Here is a 24,399-nt window from a genome sequence, read left to right as displayed (position 1 = left end):
TCAGAAGCATTTTGAAAAGTAGTTGAAAACCAGTCGAGAGCAACTTCAGCATTTCCGACGGCGGGTGTTAGGGAGGTGTTGCCGCAGATTTCATTATAGCTCAACATTAGCCGACATATTATTGTTATGGCTTAAGCCCTGAAGTAACTGAAGTGAACTGGAACAGCAAACTGAAATTGCCATTTACGCATTTGTTTTTCTTTGTCAATTGTTCCACTATTCGAGAGGTGTGGACCAGGTTCAAGTGCACATTCATAACTCTTATATATTTGTAACAATATGGAGCAGTCACTGCGAGAGTTAAGCCATGGGTTAATGAACGTGCCGAAGGAAAATATATTGTTTCGCAAATAAAGAAATGTCCGAAATAGTTTTAAACATTTTCGATTGTCATTCTGTTACTTTAAAATAAATATATGTATATAATAGCAAAGAAGGTCAATGAATCCTTGGACTTGGAATTTCAAGAATGTGTTGTAACTAAAACTCAACTCTATTGCACTCTACTTCCAAGCTGTATTGAACAATCTTTAGTTCGATTCAGATAAAAATGCTAAGTGACAGCATTCGTACCAGGTACCATGCTGAAGTATTTACTCAGCGAAAACTACCAACTATTGGAGCTGCCCTCTTGTTTTTTATTTTTGCTAACACTTTCAACTTTACATACAAGTGGGAAACCAGTTAATTAATTTGGTTTTATTCTTGGCATCAAGATGGAATTTAAGACAGCCGCCAAAAAAGTTTTCTTTATATAACAATTCATTAATTACCTTTCGATTTCTGGTTTTTACCTTGGGCGGAGTCATGAACCCGACACCTAATGCCATTAGACCAGGCGTTGCGGATCTGGGATTACAATATTCAAGTGTTTGTTTGGATCGTTCAAGGAAATAGTTTTATTGCCAGCATAGCTGATGCAACTACAAGTTGTTTCCCCAATTCTAGTATCTATCGTATTTCGCCTTTGTGGGCACCCCAGGAGCTTGGCCGTTTGCTGAGTGGTTCTGGTTCTGATTGTTGCTGTGACTTGCTCCACTGTTGCTACTTCCACCCGGCGAGGAAAGGGTGTACACCTCATAGTCGGTGATTGTGAAGTTGTAGTCCCCGAAAAGCGTCAGGTGAGCAGCGTTGGTTCCGTCGTAGGAATGCGGAAGATTCGAGTAGGAGTCCATGTTTGTATTGCAGTTGCTGGAGATGAGCAGATCGGCTCCGGCACCAAAAATGGGACCGCAACTAAAGGGGAAAGAGAATAAATGTGAATAAATACGAATTCTTAAACATACTAATAATATATTAGAAAGCTGTAATATTCTATTGTATAAAGCGTTTGCACTTACTCGGGATGATAGCAAATAGCATATGGTTTTTTTACGATGTCAAACTTGACCGGCTGTTCACCATTGGCAGGATTCAAGGCAAACAGGAAGGCTCGCTCCGACTGAACATATCCCCCCTTACGGCTTGTTTTGGCCCACGCCACATCCGTATAGCCACCACTGATCTCTCCATGCGATCCCAGGCCAATAACCATGCACGGTGCCACGCCGTCGCAATAGCGATGAAAGGCTCCAGAATCGTAGCCATGTGTGGACGCTCGGAAAACCAATCTCCAGGATTGCTTGGCCACTCCAACCCAATTATTGAGAACAGACTGTAGTGCGAGATTGTCATTCTTCAGGATTTGGGAGCCGGGAAACATGTTGACCGCTACAGTCAGGCGGGGCTGAAGTCTTTTATCGTTATCCATCATTTTATTGGCATGCAACGCGGCATAGCGATATCGTTCTAGGGATAGTTCCATAGGTACAGCACCTGTTGGCTCCACTTCCTCAGCAAAAACTTGGCTATCGATGAGAAGCAGACGTACGTGACCCATTACACCGCTTAAGTGTTGGCAGACACGAGCACGCTCCTCCTCAGTCCAATGTGCAGTTGGTTGGGTGACTCCTGCCTGGTATTTGGCCCAGGACAAAACACAGCGCCACACTTCCTCCTCCTCCAAGCAGAACTATTGAAAGTAACAAAGTTTAATTATGGAAATTAGTTTTAGATTTCAGTGAATATCCTTCATTTAAGGATTCTTACATAGTCTGATGAAATGATCTTAATGATGGCATCCTTTGTTAAAGTGAGGAAGGCATTAGTCTTAACGCACGCATTTGCATTTTCCCCTATATAGATGATGCAGCGTTCCATAAACGAGGCAGCGCATTTTGCACCTGTAATTGCAAGGGGAAAGTTTATAGTTAATACCTTCTTTCATTTAATAACACTTAACTGATTTTACCTTTCTAAAGCTTCCTATTTCTATATGTCCTGAAATCGGTTCGTATTAACTACCTTACCCATTCGAAACACTTGAGTACAGAAAGTCTACCATTTATTTGAACATTCGTCTTCAGATATCGGCTTTACATTTATTTTACTTATATTAAGGGCGTTCAGCGCTTGCAGGTGGAATTCGCAGGAGTCGCAGGGTGGGTGCTAAATCCCCTACTCCTTCGTGGGACTGACGTTCTGTATGAGCGTGATGTTGTCGCCCTTCAGCATGATCCTTCCGAGGTTGCGGCGCTGGCGGGTCTTCACATAGACTTCCTCGGCGTCGTCCAGCACCAGATTCATGTACTCATCGAATCCCACAATGTGGCCCTCGATGCGCAGCGATATGTTTTCGTATAGCCAGACTTGCACGCGGGACCGGTTCTGCAGGTAACGGAAGATCAGGTTGATGGGCTGCACCATCACCTTCTGCACCTTGGGATTGCCTTTAAACGACATGTTTGCTGATTTCCGGCGACTTTAATTCAGTTAAACAAATTTTCGCTTCTTTTTGCCGGCGTCTTCTTTTCGTCCAGGCGATGGGCAGAAATATCGATGACTATCACACAGCACAGATGGTCACACATAAATGCTTTTTACCAAACTATCGATTTAGCATGTAAAATATACCAAAATGGTAAAACCTCTGGTAAAAGAGCTATATCGATATGCTACTATAGAAAACCTATCGCAGTTGCACTGTTAAGTTTTTGTGGTTGGGCAGAAGTTGTTGCCATTTTTCATAGCCGAATTAAACTATAGTTTATAAAAGAAAACCAAACAAATGGCCATGGCTAATGTGGACAAAGGCGAACTTATGGACCAGGTGAAGCAACAGATTGCTGTTGCGAACGCCCAGGAATTGCTCACGCAAATGACACAAAAGTGCTTCAAAAAGTGTGTCAATAAGCCGGGAACTTCCCTCGATTCGTCGGAACAGGCAAGCTATACATTATCTTATTTTGCGCAATAATATGGGAATCTAACTTGTATCGCATTAAATACTCTATTTAGAAATGCATTTCCATGTGCATGGACCGGTTTATGGACTCGTGGAACCTCATTTATCGGACGTACGGCCAAAGATTACAACGTGAACAATCCAATTTCTAGAGACACTCATCGCCTTCTGCATTTTGGGGCAGATCGGGACTAACTATATCTGCCAGCTATTGATTAGTTGTTATATCTAAAGTTTGATAATGCAATAAAAACATGCATTGCGTGTTACGTGATTCTGATAACACAACGTGCATATGTTTTTTTTTATCGATATGTGGTGTGCTGCGGTTAGCGGCTGTTACTTAAAAATACCAAAACTGTTACATTCAGAAGGGTTAGTCTAAATACATTTGACAGAGTATTTCATGTAGAAAGTATACATTTTTGGCGCGAATATGGAATTTACAATATTTGGTACTTTTATGAAAATATGATATAAAACCTAGCTACTGAAGATTACTCACCTGCTTTTTCGTGTATATCCATTACGGCGGTTAAAAATGTGCATGCATTATCCACCGACAAGGTGGATATAACGTGATCCTCGCAGGCGGTTCGCAGCTCGACCACTCCGATATCCTGTGCCAATATCATCATTTGAAATACTTGCGAGTCCTGGAGAACCAACTAAAAAAAGAATTTCGGTTACAATTTCCTATTTATAAATATTACTACTGGATTTCTACCTTTGCCGTGTAGACGTACAAGATGAACTGTCTGAATAGTTCCGGATTTACGTGTGGCAATCGTATGGTTGTTGGAGTCGAAGCTCCTGGGGCTGCTGGGGATACAGTGCATCCGGGAATTCGACACACTTCACCTCTCTTCGCTGTCTTGAAGCTCTTGCACCTGAAATCGAATTGAGTGAATGGGAAGGCAAGATAAATTAATTAAGTGACCAACTGGAATGCCCGGGGATTCCCGCACGCAACATTGTAAGATTCCAAAAAAGGAAACCGAATGGCAATTATCTTATTACACAGAAAAAAATTATACGATCTAAAAGATGTTGTTATATCTATTAATTTTTTTTGAGAAAATCATTAAACTCACCGAGCCATCAGCATCAGTCTGTGGGCGTAGATGCGCTCATCTCTGCCGCAAATGAACACCACATCCGCACTATCCTGATCCTCCGACAGGCGCTGCAGATCCTCGATCAACTGGGGCAGACTCATGATTGATTGATAATATTACTTGAGTAAGTTTTGAGTTAAAAAAATGCAATCATTCGTGCAGAAGAGCACGTGTGGCCTTGTTCCTCTGCAGGCACTGCGTTTTGTTATTATTTTGCTATTGGGTTTGTTTATGTTTTCACTACCAGATCCAGCTTGAAAACTCTCTTTATTTCTCTCTTACAATCACTGGATTCGTGGGAGCGCAGAAACCGGTTCCTGGCTGAAAATTCTTGGCCGACACCAAGCCACAATCGATTTGGCGAAGAATATGGCCAGGGAAACAATTGAAACCAGATTAAATGGTATTATTTTTCCACAAAATATTTTGCAATATTCCACTATTTATTTAACACAGTTGGAATGAAGCATTTTTTCAAACAATTTGGACCTTTTATCCACTAAATATGATTTTATGTGACCGCTGGTCGTTCTTCTCGCGGTCGCGATTTGCTGAAGACTGAAGAAGAGACTTGGGTCAGGTTGCTCTTTTGGATGTTTCTCAGTTTTTCTTCCAAGCAGGTAAGCGAGATTAGTTTTTGTTTTGCTTTTCTCCAGTGTGCTCTCTGAGAGTGATCTTTTCTCAGAGAAGTTTTATAGGGATGCTATAGAAATTTCCATTCATGAATGGAATAAGTTGAGGACGACAGGAATTTTCCTTTATTGTATCCGTTTTAATATGTGCATACGTTTAAATAAAGTTTATCGTAATATAGATCGGATATCTGTTGCTTTCTATATAATTCTGCGATTAAAGGATTTGCTCTTCTTCGAAGGATCAACCATGCGACCACGAAAATATATGTTGTCATTATCGCGAATCATGAAGACGAAAGGACTACTGACTGTAAAGGAAGCCACACTGGCCGGATCATCTGGGAAATACACCGGCAATCAAATAGGAACGTGATTAATAATTTTTCATAATTTACCAGACAATCCTCGAAAGAGGCTTGCAGAAGCGGATCCTGCGGAAGCGCCTTCTTCGTCGATCTCTATTAAGGCTTTGTGTACAACCTGGCTGATTCTGGTGCCAGTCTGGTTCAGAAGGGAGCTGATATCGGACGAACTGTTGAAGAGATCCTTTATGCCCATCTGCAAAATAAGAAACTATAGTATATTATTTAATGATGGCGAAAACCACCAACGCTTTTCAAAGTTTCGACTAGCTGTGTGCGAAAATCGATTTTGAATTTGGGCAGCTGCACATGTACATCCATTTCAGTGAGGACTATCTGTGAGTAACTTTCGATTGTGGCTTCTGCCCGAGTAAGCGACCCATTGTCCTTGGGCAGAACGATTACCATTGAGAGGTTTGAGTAAGCGAAGGGCAGCTCAATAATTTGGTCAAAGGGCGAAGTACGCATCTTAAATCGACCCTCTTGAGACATCATATTGACAATTACTGTGTAATTTTTGGATACATAGAATATCTTAGGCTTGGTGTTCTTCTTTTCGAATCTTGTCTTCCAGTAGCCCTTGAAGAAAGCTGCGTTGATCATGACCGCACTTTCATCGGGGGTCAAGTCACTGGGTGTTACAATGTCTTTCACATTATCGAGTGTCTGGTCGAGCACCCAATCGTTTATAGCCCTGGCTGCTTTTGATCGATCGGCCAACTTAATGGCCTCTGCCTCGGCCCTAAAGTACTTATTGACCAGTTTATTGAAGCGCTCGTTAACTCCAATTGTTTTGTTGACGAACAATCGATTCGCCAAATGGAGAATGGCCACCTTCTTGCGCCTTTCTAGTTTAGTCCATAGCTCATCGTATAGATTAGCTAGTTCTTTCTTATCCTCCGGCAGATTGAGAACCTTTCTCAGTTCATTGGCTGTATTCCCTTCCGCTCCCATGAGAATCATGCTCATTCCAATCTCGACGCAAAGAGGAGAGAATATTATGTTATGTTGATTATTATCCTGCAAAAAGTTTCGGTAGAGCTTGTTGGTGAATTGACTCAGTACTGACGTGGTCAGTAAGATCCAATCTTAGGAAAAGGGAAATAAACATCAAAGTAAAGCGGTTAGATAATATGACGCTACTTACACAAGTACTTCATGTTCTACTCTCTAAGTGAGGCCACTGCAAACTAAAAGTATTCTGCTTTCAGATTTTCGAAAGCATCGGTTTGTTATAGTACTTTAAATCCATTATCAACGCTTTAAAACAGAGCTCTAAAGTAAACTTATAGGTTTACATTTCTGAACTTGTCTATGTAGAAACCCCAACAAAAATAATTTCGCTACAAAAAAGGTTATTTCCAAACATTTTTTTTCATATATTCCATAAGAGAAGCAATGGTTTAATTTTATTTTATTTATTGTTTCAAGTGACAAGCTCATCTTAAAAACGAATTTCATTAGGCAGTTGAACGACGCGTCCGCGGAAGTAGACGGTATGCTTATCGCGAATCAAGAAGGCAAAAGGGCGATTTACTTTAAAGGACGCCAACGCTTTTGGTTTTTCTGGAAAGAAATGATAAATTAATGTCTGATGTTATCTATAAAACGCTGGAGCATAATGTACTAGGGAAAGCCTCTGTGTGTTCGGCGGCTTCGCCTGTCGATGCTCCTCCTTCGTCGATTTCAATAAAGGATTTGTGTACTACATTGCTTATTTGGGCACTTGTTGCGTTGGTCAAAAGGCCGCTGAGATCCGAGTTATTACTGAAGAGAAGATGTATGCCCAACTGAAATTGAAAACATTGTAGCAATGATTACATTTTTAATAGGACCTACCCACTTTTTTTAGGGGCTCAACGAGTTCCGCGTGAAATTCGATTTTAAACTTTGGCAGCTCCACATGAACATCAGTTTTTTCTAGGCTTTCTGAGAATGTTCTCAGTCGTTTTTCAATAGAGCTTAGATAGGTGTTATGCATTGGCAGACCGATTATCATCGACAGGCTTAAGTCACTGAACGGTAGCTCAATGATTTGTCCATAAGACTGATCAGCCATCCTAAACCTGCCCACATGGGACATCATCCTGACATAAACTTTCTTATTATGATCTCCATAGAACACCTTTAGTTGGGTGTTCCTTTTCTCAAACATGGTCTTCCAGGCGCCGATATATTGGACGGCGGTAACCAGCGCAGCACTTTCATTAGCCTGAAGCTCATGCTCTTTGAAAATAGTGCGCATGCCTTTGTGACTCTGGCGTTGGACCGCAAAGCTGATGCTATGGCTTGCCCTCCTTCGCGGTGATGGACCGCCAGCCTTTGCCTTTCCCATGGTGTTATTCATGATGTTGTTGTAGTCCTGGTTTATTTCATACGCATCGTTCACGTATAGGCGATTTGCGAAACGAAACCCATCATGTTTTTGGAGATTACCTAGAACCTTTTCGTATTTCTTTGCCACTTCCGTCATATCCACTGGCAGGTCCAGAACGCTCCTAAGTTCCTCGGCAGTTTTCCCTTTAGCTCCAATGAACAGCATGCTCAATCCAATTTCAATGCAAAGGGGCGAAACAATAAAATTATTTTCCGCCTTATCCGCTACAATTTCCAGTAGGTTTAACCTGAATTTACCCATCACCGAAGTGGCAATTAATAACAGCACTTCGACAAGAAAATTAAATCCATTAGGTTTAGAATAGGAACAGTACTTGTTTTTTGGTGCTTACCTATATATTTAATTTTACTATGTTCTCGCATGGTTGCCTAATACTGCGGGAAATCCATCAGCCTCTATTTATATACCCGCAGAAAATATCGGTTTATCTTTGATTTGTGCATTTCAAAACCCATTATGCACGGATCTAAAATGCTTTCAAACGTTTAAACTTAATGGCCAGTGCATAAACAATATTGTTTGTATTGAAAACACTAACATATTATATGTATATATGTATTTGTGTTCAATTTAAAGGGAACTCCCTTTTCTTTATTTCACGATCAAGCTCTTAACAGCTTGTTGTGCGACACCTAGTGTTCATTAACAGAAAATGATAATTTTACATGTATTCACTTTTCTACATGTAAAAATACATTCATTGTTACATTCAAGAGTTAGTTAAGTTGTTTAATTCTAAACAAAATAAACTTATTTAAATTTAAAATATTAGAGCCATTTTTGCAAAGATAATTTTTATCTTAATTATAAAGATTTAAAAAAACACACATTAGTCTTTGGTATTAAAGCAAGTGCCAAATAATAACAATACATTTTTTAATTTTATTAAAAAAAAGTTTTACCATATTTCTATGAAGAACTACCTTTCATTAACTTTGCGGATTACTTTCAGCAGCTTTGACGTTGTAAAGAAAAATCAGATTCATATATTTTGCATAATATTTATCGGTTTTTTATTTGTTCTTTTTGTTTTCATTACATAAGTAATAATGTATTTTTGTTTTCGTTTGTATTTATTTGTTTCTGCACTACTTAAATATGAAACGTTGAATTCAAATTTGTTTTTTCATTAACTGTTTAATTTGATTAAACTTTATTTGCTTGTGGTGCATTTCATTTTATTAAATCGCTCATTCTCCTTTATCCCCCGAATTCTCACTACATTTTCTATGGTTTATTTGCTCCACAATTTGTACATTTTATTTCTGCATTTCTCAATCGTCAGACATATAATAATGTATATGTTGTATTTTGACAAGACGCGGATTTGTTGCTGCATGCTTAAATAATTAAAATATAACTTATGCCATTATTTTGTGATTTCTTGTTCATCTGGTTGCTTAGCCTTTGCACGTTTATGTTTTAACAATTTAAAGTCGATTTATTAAGCGGGGCAAAGATGCTCGTATTTTGGTAGGCATCAGGCATCGTTTTATGTTGTATTTAAATTTAAATATAAAGTAGTCATATATAAACACTCGGGTTATGTAAAATTTGTCAATATTTTTTAATTATTTAATTATAAAAATGATTGTTTGTTTTGTTGTTTATCTCTTTGGGTTGTTAGCAAAAATGATACAAAAAATGTTTGGGTTTTTTTTTTGTTTCGTCTTCAACTATTTCCATCGCTTGTAAAATTTGGCCATAAATACACGATATTGCTGAAAACCGTTTTGACGCTTTTGATTAACCATTATTTGTCCCATTTTATTCGGTACTGTTCTGTTTTGATGGGTTCTAACATTTATCTATAAATTTCGTTTAGTATCGTACTGGTTCTGGTCTGGCAAATGAAACACAAAATTTGAGAGAATTCATTTACAATAATAAGTATATTTTTGTATTTATTTTGCATAGCAATTGTAATTTGTTTTTTTTTCAATATTTTTTTTTTGCATTTTATAACGCTTTTAAATATGTATAACAATGAAATTTCGCATGCTAGATGTCTCAATTTAAATTATTTTATTTTATTTATAAAGGTTTCGTTTATCGCTTTTTAAATTTATACAACTTTACACAGTTTTAGCTTAAGATAAAGACCAATTTTGGTTTGAATTTGTTTAAATGTTTTTGTTGCCTTTTCGTTTTTTTTTATTTTGTTTTAGCTTAGAAAATGTATTCTTAAATACAGATCGAAATGTTTTCTTTTAGAAAGTACAAACACACACAGGCATAAATAATTTATGAAATATGTTTTTATAACAAAAGTTTATAGATTTTAGAAATCTCTGCGTTCTTTTCGCTTGGCTCTTGGCTTCGGTTTATTTCCAGTTGGTTATCATCCAGAAGATATATAGCATATACATGTTTTTCACAAAGTGTTGGCAACTAAAATCAACTCTAATCTCGTCGAAGGAAAAATGATATATACAAAAAAGGGACCATTCGATGCCATTCACAATTTCGCAATGGGGAAAGAGCTTCGCCGAAGAGAAGCCTTAAGAACTAGTTAGCAAAAATGTGATTGTTGTATGGTTACGATCTATGTATGAAACTAAATGCCTACAGAGCAAAGCTTACAAAGTGAAGAAGAACAGAAGACTATAATTATACAATTAAGAGAATTGCTCGAATTATGTCTAGCAGCTACAATAAATATTAATCTTTATGTATATGTTTATGCTTCTCGCTAAGGCTTAGCATTAATGAATAATCCGCACTTGCTGCATGTGCTGCATCATATATCATATTTTGCGATATATATAATATATTACTCACTTTTGTATGGTATAATTTTTAACGCGGCAACTTCTTATACATAAAAATGTGTTACACATCCATTACGATGAATTATCTTAGAATTGTTTATCATTTCTTTTTTTGTTTTCTTGTTGTCTGTGGTGGGTTCATTTTGTGTGTTTTCTCTCTCTTTGCTCTATCAACTCTATCAACTTGTATGTTCAACTTAAAGGTAGGATTAAACTTAATTTAATTACATTGGTTTCCAGAGGGCGATGCCCACTGACATAAGAACCAGCTGCCTGTGTGACCAAAGAAAAACCTTTCCTAAATTTTGTTTCGAAAGCCTCGCTTTGAATATTGTTTTGGGTTTAAATGTCTTGCAGAGCTTACGAGATAAAAAATAATAACTTAATTAGGTTAAACAGTAAGTGGTAAAAACACGCACAAATTTGTCGTTGAATAATATACAAAAAATTTAATTTTTTTAAAGCTTTGGTTTCATTTATAATTTTTGCAAGCAACGCTGAAAGTTTTTCGAAATGGAGAAGCCTATATTAATTAGCATTTGTCCTTTTTGTTTTTAAAAGTGAGATCAATTCAAGCTGTTTAAAAGCGTTTTAAAATGTTTCCTAAAATTTTGAATAGATTTTGCATTAAGGGAAATGTGTTGCAAAGAAAGTTTTAAGATTTCCTGGTCTTTATGTATGAAGTCACAAATTAAAATTTGTATAATATAGGCTTTTAAACTGTTTTCACAAAAGCATCCATACTCACGGAATAAATAATAAGCATTACAAATCTTAAAATTTGTATAGAAATTTTCAAAGTTTTTCGAATAATTTTTAGCTCTTAAAACAGTTTGCTTTGAATGCCCATATTTAAATTATTTAAATACATATGTTTTAATTTTTACAGTGCCGTCTCATACATTTGATATTGTACAATTTAAAAGCAACTTATTCCCACCTAGATTTCATTCTGTTCTGGTTACGAAGCATTTTACTTTCTCTAAAATACGCCTACAATGAAAAACATGTGCGTTTAGGCTTTGTGCTTGAATTTCGGCTGCACTTTCTTCTCCAAAAGAAATGGGATTTTAACTGAGTTTCAAACGTTTCGGTTGTGTGTGTGAAAGAGCTTTTCTTCGAGAGGTTTTCGGGGCTTCTATCTCTAGGCTATTTCCTTTTTGATTTGTAACTCGCAGTTCGTTGTTGCTGATGCAGTGGTGGTTGCGGCCGCAGTGGGTGGTGCTGGTGGTGTCTGCTTCTTGCTGGCCTTGGTGGCCATCGGGGGATGTGGTGGTGGTGCTGGTTGCTGTCCGGCGACGGCTGATCCACTGAGCACACTCTGGGGTCCTACCCGCTGGCGTTGCTGCTGCTGCTGCTGTCGCTGCTGCAATGGCATTTCATCGTCATCGGAGTCCTCCTCTTCCGGATCCTCCTCGGCCTCCTCCTCCTCCTCATCCGCATCCTCCTCCTCCTCCTCCTGGCTTTCCTCTGCGTGCCTCTGATTGTTGTCGTCGCTGCCAACATTGCTGCTCATTTTCTCCAGTGCATGGCAGGCGGACATCTGGGCCTTCTTCATCGAGGACTCGTCGCTGCTATTACTACTATCAAACAACTGTCCGGCAGTTGCCGCCGAGTCCGGCGAAAGGGGCGTTGTGGCCGTGGGGGGCGTGGCTAGAGCACTACTGTGGGGAGCCTCGATTTGAACCTCTTCATCCTCCTCGTCGTCGTCGTCTTCATCCTCCTCCATTTCCTCGTCGCTGGAAATTTGACTGGGCTGCGGACTTTTGGGATTATTAGTTGGGTGAGTTTTTTCGCCTATTTTTTCAAGTTTTTCCAGATCGTGCGACTCCGTGCCATTGGAAGGACTTTCCTCATCCTCCACTTGCTTGTCCTCAATTTTCTCCCCAGCCTGCAACTTTATCCGCTTGCTTTCGGGCTCCTCTGGTTTCTCGCACTCCCCCCCTTCACTGCCACATGAATTTGGGGGCGTGACACTCCGCCGCAGACCATTGGTTGGGGCCTTTATCAGGGGAGATGGCTCCTGTTGATTATTGTTATTAGCCCTGTCCTCCATTTCCTCCTCCTCCAGCTCCTCGTCCTCTTCCGCTTCTCCGCGAACCTCTTCCACCACATGCTCCAGCCGGGTTTGGTGCTTGAATGGCATCTTTCGAAGATCTACTTTACGGACCTGCTCCTCGAATTGTCTGCGATAGCGTTGGAGTTGCTCCGTTAGATCGGCTATGTGGGCATCTTGTTTGTGGAGCAGTTCACTCAATTGAATGTTATTATAGCGATACTGATCGTTCTCCTGCAGTAATCTCTGGAGTATCAGGAGGACTCTCTCCCGGTCCTTGGGCCGAGTTTCTCTGAGGGACTCCACAGCCTGCTCCCAGGGTGGTAACATGGCACTCGAGTCGGGCTCTCCGTTCAGACTGTCCGTATCATCGGTGTCCGTGGATAACTCAAATTCACTGCCCAAATGGGGCTTACCATTCTGCTGGGAACTATGGTTCCCAGATCCTGCCGAACTGTGGTGGCTCTTGGCTGCAGTCGCATGATGCGGCGAGCTGACCACGTTCGATGAGTGGGTACTCAGATTCAGGCCAGCACTGGAGGATTGAGTGGGTGATGAGGTCTGACTTTTGTAGTACCCATGGCTAAAGTGATGCATGTGCGTGGGGTGATGCTGGTGGTGATGTGGTGTAATGCCGCTCACCGCAACCACCGGCTGCTGACTCATCAGGTTCTTGTTGATCCTTATCCGACTCGGTTCGTTGTTTGTGGCGGCTAGCGATGAGGTGCCATTACCGTTTGGCAGGGAACTGGAGCTGGGCAAAAGTTTGGCATGCTGATTAACGGTGGCTATGATGTGCTGCGACGGTGGTGGGGCACCGGTCGTCTGCTGCACCACCTGGTGGTGCGACGACTGCTGGTGGTGGGGTGAGGTGGAGGAGGTTATCTCATTGCTGCCACCCGCCGAGAACTCCTCCGGACTGCGCATATTCCGAAGGCTAGTTGGTGTGGGCGGTGCACCACCTGCATGGGGTGGTGCAGTGGCTGGTGCTGCGGGCAGGTGGGCGGGTAGTGGTGAGTTGCTGCCACTCGAGGAGGGGTGTGGTGGTTCGACGACATCCAATGGCGGTGCTGGCACACCGTCGGGCGGCGATGCCGATGCCGACGGTGGTGTGGGTGTCTGCGAGCGCTCCTGCTTGATGTGCACCACCTGGTGATCCGTCTCCTTCTCCCTCAATCTCTGGCGTTCCATCACCTCCCTTTCCATTCGCTCCCGATCCTTGTCCCTCTCCTTGGAGAGAATACTCTTTCTGGGTGCCAAGGCCACATTGGGTTGGTAAGTCCTCTCCGCATACCGCTTGTCCGTACTCCGCACCACCCGCTCCGGATTCTGAAGCTCTGGCGGTTCCTGGCAGGCATAGGGTAGGGACGACAACGTGGCGCCATAGGCGTGCAGAAAAGCTTTGGTGGTGTCTGGCCCCCAAGGTCGGAAGGCCGACGAGGAGTTCAGCGTGGGTGGTGTCGGATATTGGGGCAAGTGTGGATAGGGTGCGGTGGCCACCAAAACGGCACGATGTTGGCGGGGCAGCGGATGCGAGTGGGGCAGGTGCTCTCGCTCCCTTTCCCGCTCCTTTTGCACACAGTGCGCGTACATGACCTGGTACTGATACTCCAGCGCGGATGCGGCAACCGTCGCTCCCTTCAGCTGCTGCAGCTGCTTCTTGCCACTGGGAATGTCCATCTGCGGCTGCTTCATCGGCGGTGGCGGCGGTGGAGCCAAGGCGCCCACCAGTCCATGTGGATGTCCCGCCAGTCCAAGAACAGGACCAGAGCCCAGCAGACCGTCATCCATGAGCATTTCCGCCTGCAAATAAATGTTTGAGTCGTTAGAAAATTGATCAATCATTCAACAAATACACAAGAAGAAATTAAACGTTGTTTGTTACTACATTATATCTTTATATTTCCATTACTGTAGATCGACTGTTTAAAAGTTATTTGCTTAGATATGTTCAATAACAGATTCATATACAAAACAATCTCGCTTACAGTTCTCACATTTAAATAAACTAAATGAAGATCAATGTTGGTCGAAGTTTTCGCCAGTGAAAGCCTGAAGGTTGTTAGAAAATTGATCGACTATAAAAATAGCAGTGGAAGCCTGGCAAAACCAGTAGCCATCATCAATTTGAATTGAAGTCGGCGGCAAGCTAGTGGGCTAATTATAAACAAACAACCGAACTACCCAGGCAGCGATCCTCGAAAGCCAGACACCAAGCCCCAAACGCACCCCGCGGCTATGGCGCCAACTGTCATTGAGACCAAACCAGAATCTCCTCCAGCAGGAGAATGGGGAGGAGGAGATGGAGGAGGAGGAGGAGGAAGGAGCACTGGAACTCCACTGGCGGTGGCTTCATCCTGGTCCTGTAGCTGCATACCGCTTTGAAGTGGCTGCCAGCAGTTGTCTCATTCTACACACTACCACTCATTATACCCTGTAGTTGGAGCAACGTAGGTGTACTAAGGTTTTACGTTCAATAGGACATGAAATGTGTGAAATAATCCTAAATGCAATAAGTTCTGCATTACATATAAAACAATTATTATACAAAATACGAGGTATCAAAGAGCTGAAACCAAAAGCAATCTACATATTTGCATTATCAGCACGCTTGAAGGAAGAAGCGAATTGAGAAAGAGGAACAATCCCAGCCGGTTCCGCGCTTTGCGTGTTTGTGTAGCTGTTAAAATGATTGGCACTGCGTCCAATTATGGACAAGGCAGCCTCAGCTGCATTCGCAGCAGCCATAAAGTGATTTTTGAATGGAGGCGGCGCCATTATCCATTACCCAATGCCAACGCCATCGTCATCGCCATCGCCATCGCCAGCTTCATGGACAACCGCGTCCTCGAGCCCCTTACCCATACCCATACCCATGCCCATGCCGATACCCATCCTCATTTCCAACGCAGAGGAGGTGTCACAGCGGCAGTTAAACAAATGGCCAAAGCAAACGATGGCGATGATCGAAACGAGTCTGTAGGAAGTCGCCTCTTGGAGATTTGCCGCTGAGTTGGTAAATGGTTAACCGAAAGGTGGGCTAATGATGATGGAGATCTGTAGATCCCGGTGCCGCAGATCAGCGAGCGTGTCAACAACGGCTCATTAGCATAATCATGGCATTGGGTTTCAGCTCTTAGGGGAGTTACCATTAAATGTTTGGCTCAAACAACCAGTTTCTTGTTAACTCCTTCCCTTTCGGGAGGCCTCAAAGTATGCAACATGGGCTAACTATTAACTAGACCCATTTGGCCATAATTTCGAACTTGGCCTGCCTGCCATTGGGTTAACGACTTGGCCCCGCAAAAAAAAGAAGACTCCCACCACATGTATAAATTGAAAAAAAAATAGCACTCCAAGGAGAGAGATTAAGCTGGGAGACATGCCCCAAAAAACTGGCGACTGGCAAACTATAAAGAAATATAAAATAAAATAAGACACACAATCGCCAATGCGAGGCTAAGAGAGATATAGACGCGGCGATAAGAAAACTGGAAGCCAGACACATACTCGTGCTCGTGTTCGTAGTGAAGGCCCACAAATGAACCATTAAACAGCAAAATCATAAAAATCAAGAACCATAAAGAAGTCGTCGCAAAGGAGCGCCATCTTCAGCCCCAGCCGCACCACCACCACCACTGGCACCACCAACTGGTGGAGCAGCACCACCGAAATCTAAACGCAGCAGGAGATGCCCGCTGCTCGAAGCTCCAAGCTCCACACTCCAAGCTCGAATCTTGAAGCGCGGCGAGCGACAGCCGCTTTAACTGTAAGCAGATGGCAGCCAGCGATAGATGATGAGGCTCCGGAGCTGCCAAGATGCTCCAACGTGCACCTGGCGAAAAAATGGCTAACTCTGTGCTGCATTGGCTACTTCTCACCTATGGATGGTGTAATTTCGATCTGTAATTAATGGGTTTGCTTTGTTCAAGGCGCAGAACAACTGTGGTAAGAAAAGTGAAGATTTTGTAGGTTACTACAGCTACTTCGATTCTATCAAGAAGTATCCTCATATACTTCTTAAGTTGGTGTGTTATAGCTAAGTTTGAATGAGCTCACTCTTTTCCGGAGACTTGTGCGCCATTTTTGGCTACAATACCATTAACAGAGGTGTTTGAGACTCAGATTTTTCCAAGTGCCTTGCAGCAGAGTGGCTGGGGAGCAGTCGGCAGCAGCTCAGTGACTCGAGTCTCCTCCATGCTGGCGCACGCGTCGTCGTTGACGGTGCAATGACAAATTGCACTATTGGCAGGGGGAAGGGGCAGAGGAAGGAGGCCGAGACAGAGGCAGAGGAGCAGGAGGGGTTGCGAGTGCGGGTGCGGGTGCAAGATGGGATGGCACCGTTTGGTTTATTTGCAGCAGACACGGAGCGGGACGCAGCATCGACGTGGCTGGTGCTTAAGTCCAAGGTCTTTTGCCATAACTCAGCACCACGGATGATGTGCAGCGGTGCCAAGGGAGATCGTAACAGATCAGTTTATATTCAAGGCTATGTATACCCTACTTATAGCTAGATATTTTCAAAATTATTTGTTTTTAAAGCCTTGATTTACCGAATTAAAATTCGTTAGTTTAAGAACCCATTCCATATGTACAAAATATGTAATCTTTAGGAACACCTATCAAACACAAGCTTAAAGGCCTAAGCAATTGAGGAAATGGGTCTCTTTTGGTTAGTGTATCTAGAAAAATAATTGCACCCAAGTGACTGCTGATGTTGCACAGGGGTGTGGCACGGGGGTTTTCAGGGGGGAGGGATAACCGTGGGCACGGCAGCAGAGCCATGGCAGCGACATGACTTCGCTTGACGATAAGATCATGGCAAATATTGACGACGACCGCGACGGACATGGACATAAGACTTGGGACATGGGACATGGAGATGGCGGTGGCGATGGCGATGGCGACGGAGTTGGATGTGAATGTGAATGTGGATGGGGATGCAGAGATGCCGATGGAGACGGCAAACGGCAATGGCAAACGGCGTTGACAATGAAGTCCAACCGAGTCATGTATGGGTGCAACGCAAACAACAGCAACATGCACAGCGGCTACAACTTGCGCCCCATTGATTTAGACTGGCAATTATGCAGCCAAAGATCGGAGTCATCCTGCTGATGCTGCTGCTGCTGCTGCTGCTTTCTTGCATGTTCCTCAATTGATGAGGCTGGTTTTGGGGGCTTGGGGTTCGGGACACTGGATAGTGGTTAGTGGTTAGTGGATAGTGAATACGGCAGGCAGTGGCGTCCATGTGGAAATGGAGCAGCGACCCATATGCATTGAACATTGCACCGACATCTTCGTCGTTTGGCTGCTGTCAGCTTCATCTGCATTTCTTGGCGTCATCTTGTTGGCGCTGCTTGTGTTGCAATGCACTTGAAGAAATGTCCCTCACTATATAGTTAAGTTCAAAGTACATTAGTGCTAATAATTTGATATGAAACAAAGGTCATATCCACCGCATTTTGATCTATTTGGCGCCTCGTTACCTCTGAGTTTACTAATAAGTATATCAGGGTTCAATCACCTGGCTAAAAGTGAGCTTTATTTTTTCGGGTGTAGTCCTGGTTCGCTGTTGCTGTTTTGGTTCGCGTCTGGCGCTGCCCGTAAACTTGTTTACCCGCCAAATTCGTATCGACATTACACTCGCTACTATGCCATTTCTCTTCCCTTTTTTTCGACGGCGACATTTTACAATTTTCCATTCGTGTTGTTGTCTGCCTTCTAGGAGAAAAGCGAGCGATGCTAGCGCCAAAAACAGCAAAGAAATAAAAATCAGCCAAGTTACTGAAAAAAGTAAGTTAAAGAAACAAAGTCAACTGCTGTTGCGGGACTCGAAGCATGACCATGACATACACAGCCAGCTCCAGAGCTCTGATCATATGATTCCCAAGTGTTGCCGAACTATGTTTCCATTTTTGTGTCATTTCAGATTTTACTTTGAACTTCAGGAACTGATCAATATCAATAGAATAAGTCAGGTACATAAGTTTGTATTTTTTAGACATATTTGTTGAACTTTCAGCACTTCAGATGTACGTTTCTACTTCTGTATAGTAAGTAAAGTTTACTAAAACTTCAAACCACTCCACCCCATTCAATGTGTAGACTACTAGATACCCCAACCACCGACATCTTTATAACTTCATGCAGCTCCATTAAAATAATGGCTAATTTAATTAAAGAGCATTATAGTCATCAGCATTTCGAGCGCAACGCCAAGAACTCAAAAACTGTAAAAGGCGCGAAACAAATGCAGAAAACTCAAGCGAAAGAAATTAAAATAGGTATGAAAATAAATTGCAAGGCGGAGTAGAGTTGCGTTTAGAAAAATATTTAAATCAACTTTTAATGAAGACGAAAACAAATTCCACCGCAGGTTCACGCTGGCTGACTGCAGAGTCTAGTTCGTAATGGGCGAGGTAAATTCCAATAGCAGCCTAATGAAACCGAATCCGCGCGTAAGATAAATAAAAAGCTAATGTGTTGTCTACTAAATCATGTCGGGGTCGCAGTTCTGGGAGCGATTCCCTGCACTTTTCTCTTATTCCCCCGAGTGCTTTTCCCTGCTGCACACCCGGCAATTTCCCTGTCCAATTAGCGTGCGACGTTTTGAGTGATGGCACAAAGTCAGACAATGCGCAAGCGCAACTGCAACTGCAACCACGTCACACAGCAAAAAAAATGCCACCCAATATAAGTCGAGTAGGTAATACGACTAATTTATCAGATATTTCATTAGAAAAATATACCATGATCTTTAGAAATAGAGTTCTTTCAGTTTGAAACGCTTATGATTGATTAGATGAATTAAAGTCATTTTACTTTCAAATTTCCTAGTATAAATTTAATTACATTTTTTTGCCGTGCTGTAGTCACACATAATTTTATGCCGCGCGGTAAAAAAGAGTAACAAATTGCAACATTGCATTGCATTTTTATGACAGCTGCCTGGCCATATTTTCAAAATTTACGAGGCCCAGCTTCTGATTTTGCTCTTGGCCGCTCTAATCAAGCCTTCCATTGTGCTGCTGATGATCCACCAAAAGCGCGCATATCCCTCCCCTTGAAAGACTCAAATTTATTGTCATTAATCATGGGGACGACTCTGCATCGCCGCATCGGGTTTTCGGCTTTGACTTTTTACTTTTTTACTTCGGTCTTGCACTTGGACTTAAACTTGGACGTGGACTTGGACTTGGACTTGGACTTGGACGTGGACGTGGACATCGACATGGACAATTTGCTCCACGCCGCCGTTGCAACTGCTGCATAGCCATTATCATCTGTCCCGAGTCGAGTGGAGTATAGTGGAGTCGAGTGGGGCTTCTTATTGATCAGCAACATGTTGCCGCAACATGGCAATTAAGGCTGGGTTCGGTTCGGGCCGCAGAATACAAAGTTAGTTGGCAGCCGCCTTGGCCATCATGGGGCTGAAATTTATTTGTTGCCCGCCAAGGCTTTATTGTCTGTGCCACGGAAATGAATGGATGCGGCCCCTGCAACGGGGTAGCTATCATATGAGACCCACTTGAATGCTGCCGAATGTGAGAACTTTAAGAAGGCCTGGGAAACAACAATAAAGGTAAGTAGAATTTGTTTTTGCTCTGTGATTCTATGATTTTCAGTTCAAATATTATATTTTATGATCTACTATTAGGTATGCAATATGCAGTTTTTTAAGTTTAAGAGTATTTCTTGCACCGCAGTAGCAGCACCCAAAAAACCGAAACTACCCTCCGCTTCGTATATGGCAAGATAAATGTTGACTTTGTCAGGTTGCCCCAATAGCTGCAACAACAGCAACAGCAGCAACAGCAACTGCAACAGCAGCAACAGCAACTGCAGCAGCAGCAGCAGAAGATAGAGCTCTCCGCTTCATTATGGGTCATTTGTTTGCTGCATAATTGGCCAGAGCAATTGGCCCACAAAATTTATGATTTGTTTTGGCCTTTCCTCTGGACACTACGAGAAAACGGTATATGATTGGCCCACCTCCACGTCGCTCCACTCCACTCACCCCACTCGAAACTTTTCCGTCTACCGATGGATGTTGTTCTTGGGCTAATGAAAATCTTTTGGGGCATGGCACCAAAATCAACATGAACATGTCCCAGCCACGCCCCATGCCCATCAACTGTCGCTTGTCGTGGGCGTCTCTTCTTAACCAGCTCATCCCCACCAATCTTCCCAATTCCCGCCCTGCATGGTCCATGTCATTTAAATTAAAAAGTTTAACCACAGCAAATTAGAGAAAACTTCTCGGCAACTTTTGCCTGCCCCCAGAGGCGAAAAACTTCCCAGCCACGCCCCCCCGCCTCCCTGCAGCCAGGTCGAAGCGTCAGTCAAACTTTGCATAGAATATAGTGGTTTAGTCCAAGTCTTGGCTAGTATTTCGGCTACACATCAAGAATATAATATCGAAAAGCTTGCTCAGTCAAACTTTGCAATGCATGTAATGGTTTAGTCCAACTCCTTGAAAGTATTGCTGTATACAAAAGAAAATATTTGGGAGTTTCTAGGGAGTTCTTACATAACCAAAATAAGGCAACACCTTATCTTTGAGTAAGTATAAATTCTATTATAATAAAGTATCATGCATGCACTTTTCTCCGTGCAAGCATTTATGAATACTGCGCTATAGATTTTCTAGACAAAGTTGGAGAAGGAAAAATCCAACAGTGTGCCAGAGTTTTGACAAAGTTGAGCTCCAGTTGGTTTCCACTCGAATAACGAATGACTGACAGGCAGGGAGAAAGGGTTACATAGTATATGGGGAATAGGGGATAAGGGGATAAGTGAGGCAGTGAGGCAGCCGGGCATCTGGAAATGTTTGTCAAACTGTCTGCGAAGGAGAGACACACGGCTAGTGGAGATTTTCGCGAATCATGAAGGTGTTTGGCATTTAGTGCTCATTGTTGACCATTTGAACTCCTCCTGCCGCCTTTCTTTTACAGTTGAAATGGCCGAAAACTTTGCACAAAAATGCCATAAAGAAAGAGAGAGGCATGATCCGCGGCCGATTTATGAAAATGTTCGTTTGGCTATCCATGTTTAGTGTTTTGCAACGGCTTCGTTTCGATTCAATTCGCAGTGCTTCGATTTATTTATGGCCAGCATTTCCATCTGACCAAAGATGGTCACCAGGGAGCAGCAGACGAGGGCCAGTAAAACTTTATGACCGCCAGCTGATCTCTCTGCCATGAGTTCTATGAGCCGGCAATCGCAGAATTTTCCAGGAATTTTTAATTAGGACCAGCTCCAGAAGATGCGATCCAAGAGGCGATCTCTTCCGTAAATTCCGTAAACTGCTCCGTTACAGCTGCGGGCCATCGGAATTGCCTTTGGGGCCTCTTTTTTCGGCGCGTTTGCTTCTCGACTCTTGGCGCTGGGTGTAATTTTTCGTTTGTCACCGCAACTGGAATTTCATTTTATGGCAGTTCTCGGGCATTGAGCAGGAAATGTCATTGAACCGACGTGTCTCGCAGAATGAAACCCTCAAGCCAGGCGAAAAGGAAAAGCAAAAGCATACGCTTCAGAAGCAGAAAATCAGAAAAGGAAAATCTGGCGGGGGAAAGTGGGTGGAAAATGAGGAGTCCCTGCGCAAAGGCAAATGTCAAAAACATTAAGGAATAAATACGTACGAGAGGAAAACCAAAACCGCCATTACTATAAGCATTTTTTAAATGCAAAGTTATGATATCTAAATGGGAGACAATGGATACAGATAGTTTGCACATGAAAATGTTAATAATAAATTCCTTGTACAAGATTGGAAATAAATATTAATATTTTATAAATGTATTTTTAGTCTTTTTATTAACCATAATTGCTATATGATCAAAACACATTCATAAATACTTCTTAGAGCATTGCACATTCGTTGCTCACTTGGGCGTGAAAAGCGTTTCCTTTGTGGCTGACAAGCCGAGCGAAAGTCAAGTTTAATTCATTATTAATATACATATATATATGTGTATAATAACAATGAAAAAGGGCTAAAAAGCACACACACTGGCAGCAACAATGGGGATAGCGTGGCGTTGGCCCAACGCCCAAAAGTATGCAATGCAATTAATGCGATGCCCCCAAGCGGGAGACGTCACAGTATATGAATCACAACAAAGGGAAAAGCGGACGGGAAACTCCTTGGAATTTCCCGCTTGCTCATTCTGCTCATTCTGTTCATTGTGCACCCCAAGTGGAGAGAAGTGATTTTCAGGCTCTCTGGAGTATTCGCTGCTGTAGCCCCTTCATTTAAAGCCCCCGCACTCTCCGAATTACCCTTGAAACACGACCCACACAATATTCGCAGCGAGCGAAGAAAAAATATATCCTGCATGCCAGTACATCCAAAGTTTGCACCCCACTCTGGGACTTTTGTTGTCTAATTAAATTTCTGCCGGGGCATGCAAGCCAGTGCAACTTGCGCACAGCATTTAAACAGCAACTCGAGCGAAATCATGGGGTTTAGGGTAGCCCCCGGGCAACAATCCTTGGAGCACTTGAATGGAGGTGGGGCTGAAAGGAAAAAAATAGAAGCAGAAATACCCTGCAGTCCCGGGCCTCCTTTATTTGCATTGCTGCAGTCCTAGCTGCTGCTTCTTTTTTTATATTTTTTTTTGCCATTGCTGGCTCTGCTGATTTTCTGCCGCATTTCGTTGTATCCTTGCGGGAATTTCAAATGAAAGTAGCAGTGGAGTGGAAGTGGATGAAGGAGCCAAGCCGAGCGTGGGGAGCAAAATGTCGAGAGGAGCTAAAAAAAAAAAAGATCTAGGGTCGGGTGGAAAAATGGGGAAAAAAGTAATAAAGTCATTTAGATTTGCAAAGCTTGGGGTAGATATGGCAGCAGGTCCTGCAGGGAAATGCGCTCGTGGTCCACCCCAGAAAAACTCACACACAGATACAAACACACACACCCTCAGACACACACACACACACATACATACATAGAACGAGAGTTTGACAGGAATTGGGCAGCAGCCGCAGCAGCAGCAGGAGCAGCACCTGAATTGCGGATAAGTACGGAGAAGTCCCCGTTTTTTGTGCGCCCTCATTTTATTTTTTAAGTTTGGAATGTTAATGAACTCAGTCATCGGAGGAGGACTGCAAAAAATATTTCGTATTTTTTTCACTCTCCCTTCACCACCACCCTGCCACTTGAACGTTTGGCTTGGTCGAGAGGTTTATGCAATTTCGCTTCGCATTTCTGGCACTTCATTTGGTAGCATGCCTCCGCCTGCAGTGCTTCAACTATGGCCACAGCCTCCTCCTTTCATCAGACACGAATGGAGGCATCTCTGGGAGGCATCAGCATCCCAGCATCCCAGCATCCCAGCATCGCATCATCCAACTAACCAACCATCCATCTATCCATCCATCCATCCTGGGCTGTAGCTCATTAGCACGCCTGGATGAAGTAGATCGACCTGGAAAAAAAACTATGCATATATATGCAACGGCTACAAAACTCTGTCTCCACTTGCAAATCTGCTGGTTTGTTATTTTAATTTGATGCCAGAGTTGTTCGGATAGTTTCTAATTATTTATGCACAAAAGATTTGCCCCTTCAACTTTTTGATCTTATCGAGCTTGCTCCCTGGCGTTGGGTCATCTGGGTTCTGATTTTATTAGTTTCTGTGTGGATAAGTTTCAAGCAGTTCTCGTATTTGATGAGGCTGAGGGTTAAATTAACAAGCCATTTAAAATTAATTATTTTCTATTTGCTTATAGTGAGTTGAAACCAACGCGAAATATTCTATACTTGTTTCAGTTA

At 42.6% G+C, this 24,399-nt stretch overlaps 6 protein-coding genes across 7 annotated transcripts; 1 reads left to right on the top strand and 5 right to left on the bottom strand.

Annotated features, from left to right (window-relative positions):
- Positions 1-830: 830 nt before the first annotated feature.
- Positions 831-4,825, bottom strand: LOC120449403 (BTB/POZ domain-containing protein 9). 2 transcript variants are annotated; one of them, XM_039631854.2, is made up of 6 exons: positions 4,378-4,825; positions 4,011-4,173; positions 3,789-3,951; positions 2,089-2,222; positions 1,341-2,011; positions 831-1,236 (listed from the first exon to the last, which is right to left on the bottom strand). In XM_039631854.2, exons 1-6 carry the CDS (start codon positions 4,500-4,502, stop codon positions 945-947), a joined length of 1,548 nt encoding a protein of 515 aa, XP_039487788.1. In that variant the 5' UTR covers positions 4,503-4,825; the 3' UTR covers positions 831-944. The 2 variants fall into 2 exon arrangements, with proteins under 2 accessions (XP_039487788.1, XP_039487797.1); XM_039631863.2 differs by lacking the exons at positions 3,789-3,951; positions 4,011-4,173; positions 4,378-4,825 and adding an exon at positions 2,291-2,411 and having other exon boundaries at positions 833-1,236.
- Positions 2,367-2,889, bottom strand: LOC120449464 (probable small nuclear ribonucleoprotein E). Its single transcript, XM_039631939.1, has one exon. It carries the CDS (start codon positions 2,779-2,781, stop codon positions 2,497-2,499), a length of 285 nt encoding a protein of 94 aa, XP_039487873.1. The 5' UTR covers positions 2,782-2,889; the 3' UTR covers positions 2,367-2,496.
- Positions 3,010-3,571, top strand: LOC120449484 (mitochondrial import inner membrane translocase subunit Tim13). Its single transcript, XM_039631964.2, has 2 exons — positions 3,010-3,262; positions 3,337-3,571. Exons 1-2 carry the CDS (start codon positions 3,107-3,109, stop codon positions 3,433-3,435), a joined length of 255 nt encoding a protein of 84 aa, XP_039487898.1. The 5' UTR covers positions 3,010-3,106; the 3' UTR covers positions 3,436-3,571.
- Positions 4,826-5,136: 311 nt separating the features above from the next.
- LOC120449414 (serine protease inhibitor 42Dd) lies at positions 5,137-6,595 on the bottom strand. Its single transcript, XM_039631874.1, has 4 exons — positions 6,546-6,595; positions 5,648-6,486; positions 5,432-5,594; positions 5,137-5,374 (listed from the first exon to the last, which is right to left on the bottom strand). Exons 1-4 carry the CDS (start codon positions 6,556-6,558, stop codon positions 5,235-5,237), a joined length of 1,155 nt encoding a protein of 384 aa, XP_039487808.1. The 5' UTR covers positions 6,559-6,595; the 3' UTR covers positions 5,137-5,234.
- A 205-nt stretch (positions 6,596-6,800) lies between these two features.
- On the bottom strand, positions 6,801-8,226 carry LOC120449431 (serine protease inhibitor 42Dd). The gene is made up of 4 exons (XM_039631896.1): positions 8,128-8,226; positions 7,242-8,062; positions 7,026-7,188; positions 6,801-6,964 (listed from the first exon to the last, which is right to left on the bottom strand). Exons 1-4 carry the CDS (start codon positions 8,156-8,158, stop codon positions 6,843-6,845), a joined length of 1,137 nt encoding a protein of 378 aa, XP_039487830.1. The 5' UTR covers positions 8,159-8,226; the 3' UTR covers positions 6,801-6,842.
- Positions 8,227-9,663: 1,437 nt separating this feature from the next.
- Positions 9,664-14,998, bottom strand: LOC120443995 (putative uncharacterized protein DDB_G0271606). Its single transcript, XM_044005737.1, has 3 exons — positions 14,853-14,998; positions 14,612-14,675; positions 9,664-14,426 (listed from the first exon to the last, which is right to left on the bottom strand). The coding sequence occupies exons 1-3, from the start codon at positions 14,996-14,998 to the stop codon at positions 11,712-11,714; spliced, it is 2,925 nt and encodes a 974-aa protein (XP_043861672.1). The 3' UTR covers positions 9,664-11,711.
- Positions 14,999-24,399: the final 9,401 nt, after the last annotated feature.

This window comes from Drosophila santomea, chromosome 2L (assembly GCF_016746245.2).
Source record: "Drosophila santomea strain STO CAGO 1482 chromosome 2L, Prin_Dsan_1.1, whole genome shotgun sequence".
NCBI classification, from domain to species: domain Eukaryota; kingdom Metazoa; phylum Arthropoda; class Insecta; order Diptera; family Drosophilidae; genus Drosophila; species Drosophila santomea.
Note: the sequence above shows the minus strand (reverse complement) of the source record. Positions and strands in the feature narration are given on the sequence as shown.